The following is a 1,766-nucleotide window of genomic DNA, read 5'->3' as shown; positions in this document are numbered from 1 at the left end:
GAGAGAGAGAGAGAACGATTCGTGAAACCAACTGTCCTTGATGGCCCATTACAATGGCACGCATGGTGACCGATCTTGATCAAATTTAGTCGACCAACGCCTATTACTTCCCTTTTTGTAAGTGTTATCCTGCCTTCTACTCCCTCCATTCCAAATTACTTGATCCATATTTACCTAGACACGGATGTATTTAGACACTAAACAAGTATAGATACTTCTGTATTTAGACAAATTCAAGTCAACTAATTTGGAACGGAGGGAGTATATAATAAAGCTATGGTACGTAATTTGTGTACTCTTGAGAAAAGATGATTACGTTCTATATTTTCCAATTTTTACAGTGACATACATCTTAATAAATCAATTATCGTGCGGTAGGAATATGCACACGCGCACCAATACGTCCATAACTTCAATCAAAGATTATGTTCAAATAATTAATGTTTAACACGCTAGGGCACCAGATCGATAGCAGCCAGAGGGTTTGCCGCCAGACCCAGTCTACTCTCGGCTACGGATCCCATCGTCATCATTATTAGATTATCATAGTATAATAGGCGAGCCAAGCATGCACGCACCAACATGTTTCTAAATTCATCTGGGAGTACTATTACTCATATTCATGCATCTTAGACCTACCATACCTCACCTGATGAACGCGCTTACACCTGATGATCCTAGCTCGAACCAGTCCATGGCCTATATATTTCGACATAGTGGCATCAACGATCTTACAGCACATTCCATCGTGCAGCCATTTCTCTCTGCAACTTCTTTGGATCCTATCAAAATTCTCTCTAGTGCTAGCTTCTAGCTCCGATCTTTTCAGTTAGCTAGCTAGTTTAATCCATGGGGGCTAAAGTTCTTATCCTGGTCACCGTGGCCGTGGCCATGCTCAGGATGGTACTCGGCGCCAGTCACACGGTGGGCGCGCCGGCCGGATCATGGGACCAACAGACCAACTACACCTTGTGGGCTTCGAGAACTAGGTTCATCATCGGCGATGAGCTCCAGTTTCAGTACTCCACCACCGTGCACAATGTTGTGGAGGTGAGAAAGGCTGGGTACGACGCCTGCAACAGCTCCAGCCCCATTGCGACGTTCTTGACCGGCAACGATGTCGTCCCACTTGCAGCCATTGGGACGCGGTACTTCATCTGCGGGGTCCCAGGGCATTGTGGTGCCGGTATGAAGGTTCAAGTCAACGTGAGGTTGAAGGCAGTGCGGACAGTACAACGGTGCCGAGGGACGGGGAAGCGGCTCCGGTGCCGGTTTGAGACTGTATTAAGCTCAGCCACGACGGCTGGCATTGATCAGTCTGCGGTGGCGCGGCTTGGTCTGGCTGTTGTCGCGACTGGTCTCATGTTGTTCTTTTAGTGACCGACGATTGTGGTGCTTTTTTCTTCTTGATGCGTTGTGCATGTTTATTTGTGTATTATAAATCAGTTCTTTTGCTAAATGTAATTTCTTGCATTATAATTGGATTTAACTTATCTTATTGCAAAACCAAACTATAATCAAGTGTATATAATCATGCAATAAATAAAGGGCAGTGCTTGGTGCTGGTCGGCCGGCCCAAATTTCGGTCGATCGCGCACTAGCCGTCAGATGCAAGCTGCGTAGGCCGTCTGATTTGGCTGCTCAGCTACTTACTCCCCACACCTTGCGCATCCTCGCCCAAACACCTTTCCACTCGTGCAGCTTGCAAGTGCCCCCCCCCCCCACCTCTCGGGCAGCATCGCACCTCCTGTCGCCTCGGTCCCTAG

At 47.5% G+C, this 1,766-nt stretch overlaps 1 protein-coding gene across 1 annotated transcript; it reads left to right on the top strand.

Moving 5' to 3' along the window:
* Positions 1-849: 849 nt before the first annotated feature.
* LOC123177674 (mavicyanin-like) lies at positions 850-1,377 on the top strand. The gene has a single exon (XM_044591284.1). The coding sequence runs from the start codon at positions 850-852 to the stop codon at positions 1,375-1,377; it is 528 nt and encodes a 175-aa protein (XP_044447219.1).
* Positions 1,378-1,766: the final 389 nt, after the last annotated feature.

Source organism: Triticum aestivum, unplaced genomic scaffold (genome assembly GCF_018294505.1).
Source record: "Triticum aestivum cultivar Chinese Spring unplaced genomic scaffold, IWGSC CS RefSeq v2.1 scaffold7810, whole genome shotgun sequence".
In the NCBI taxonomy this organism is placed as follows: Eukaryota; Viridiplantae; Streptophyta; class Magnoliopsida; order Poales; family Poaceae; genus Triticum; species Triticum aestivum.
This window is presented reverse-complemented; position numbering and strand designations above follow the sequence as displayed.

Coding starts and splice junctions, on each gene's coding strand:
- LOC123177674 (XM_044591284.1), top strand. CDS start 850: ATGGGGGCTAAAGTTCTTATCCTGGTCACCGTGGCCGTGGCCATGCTC.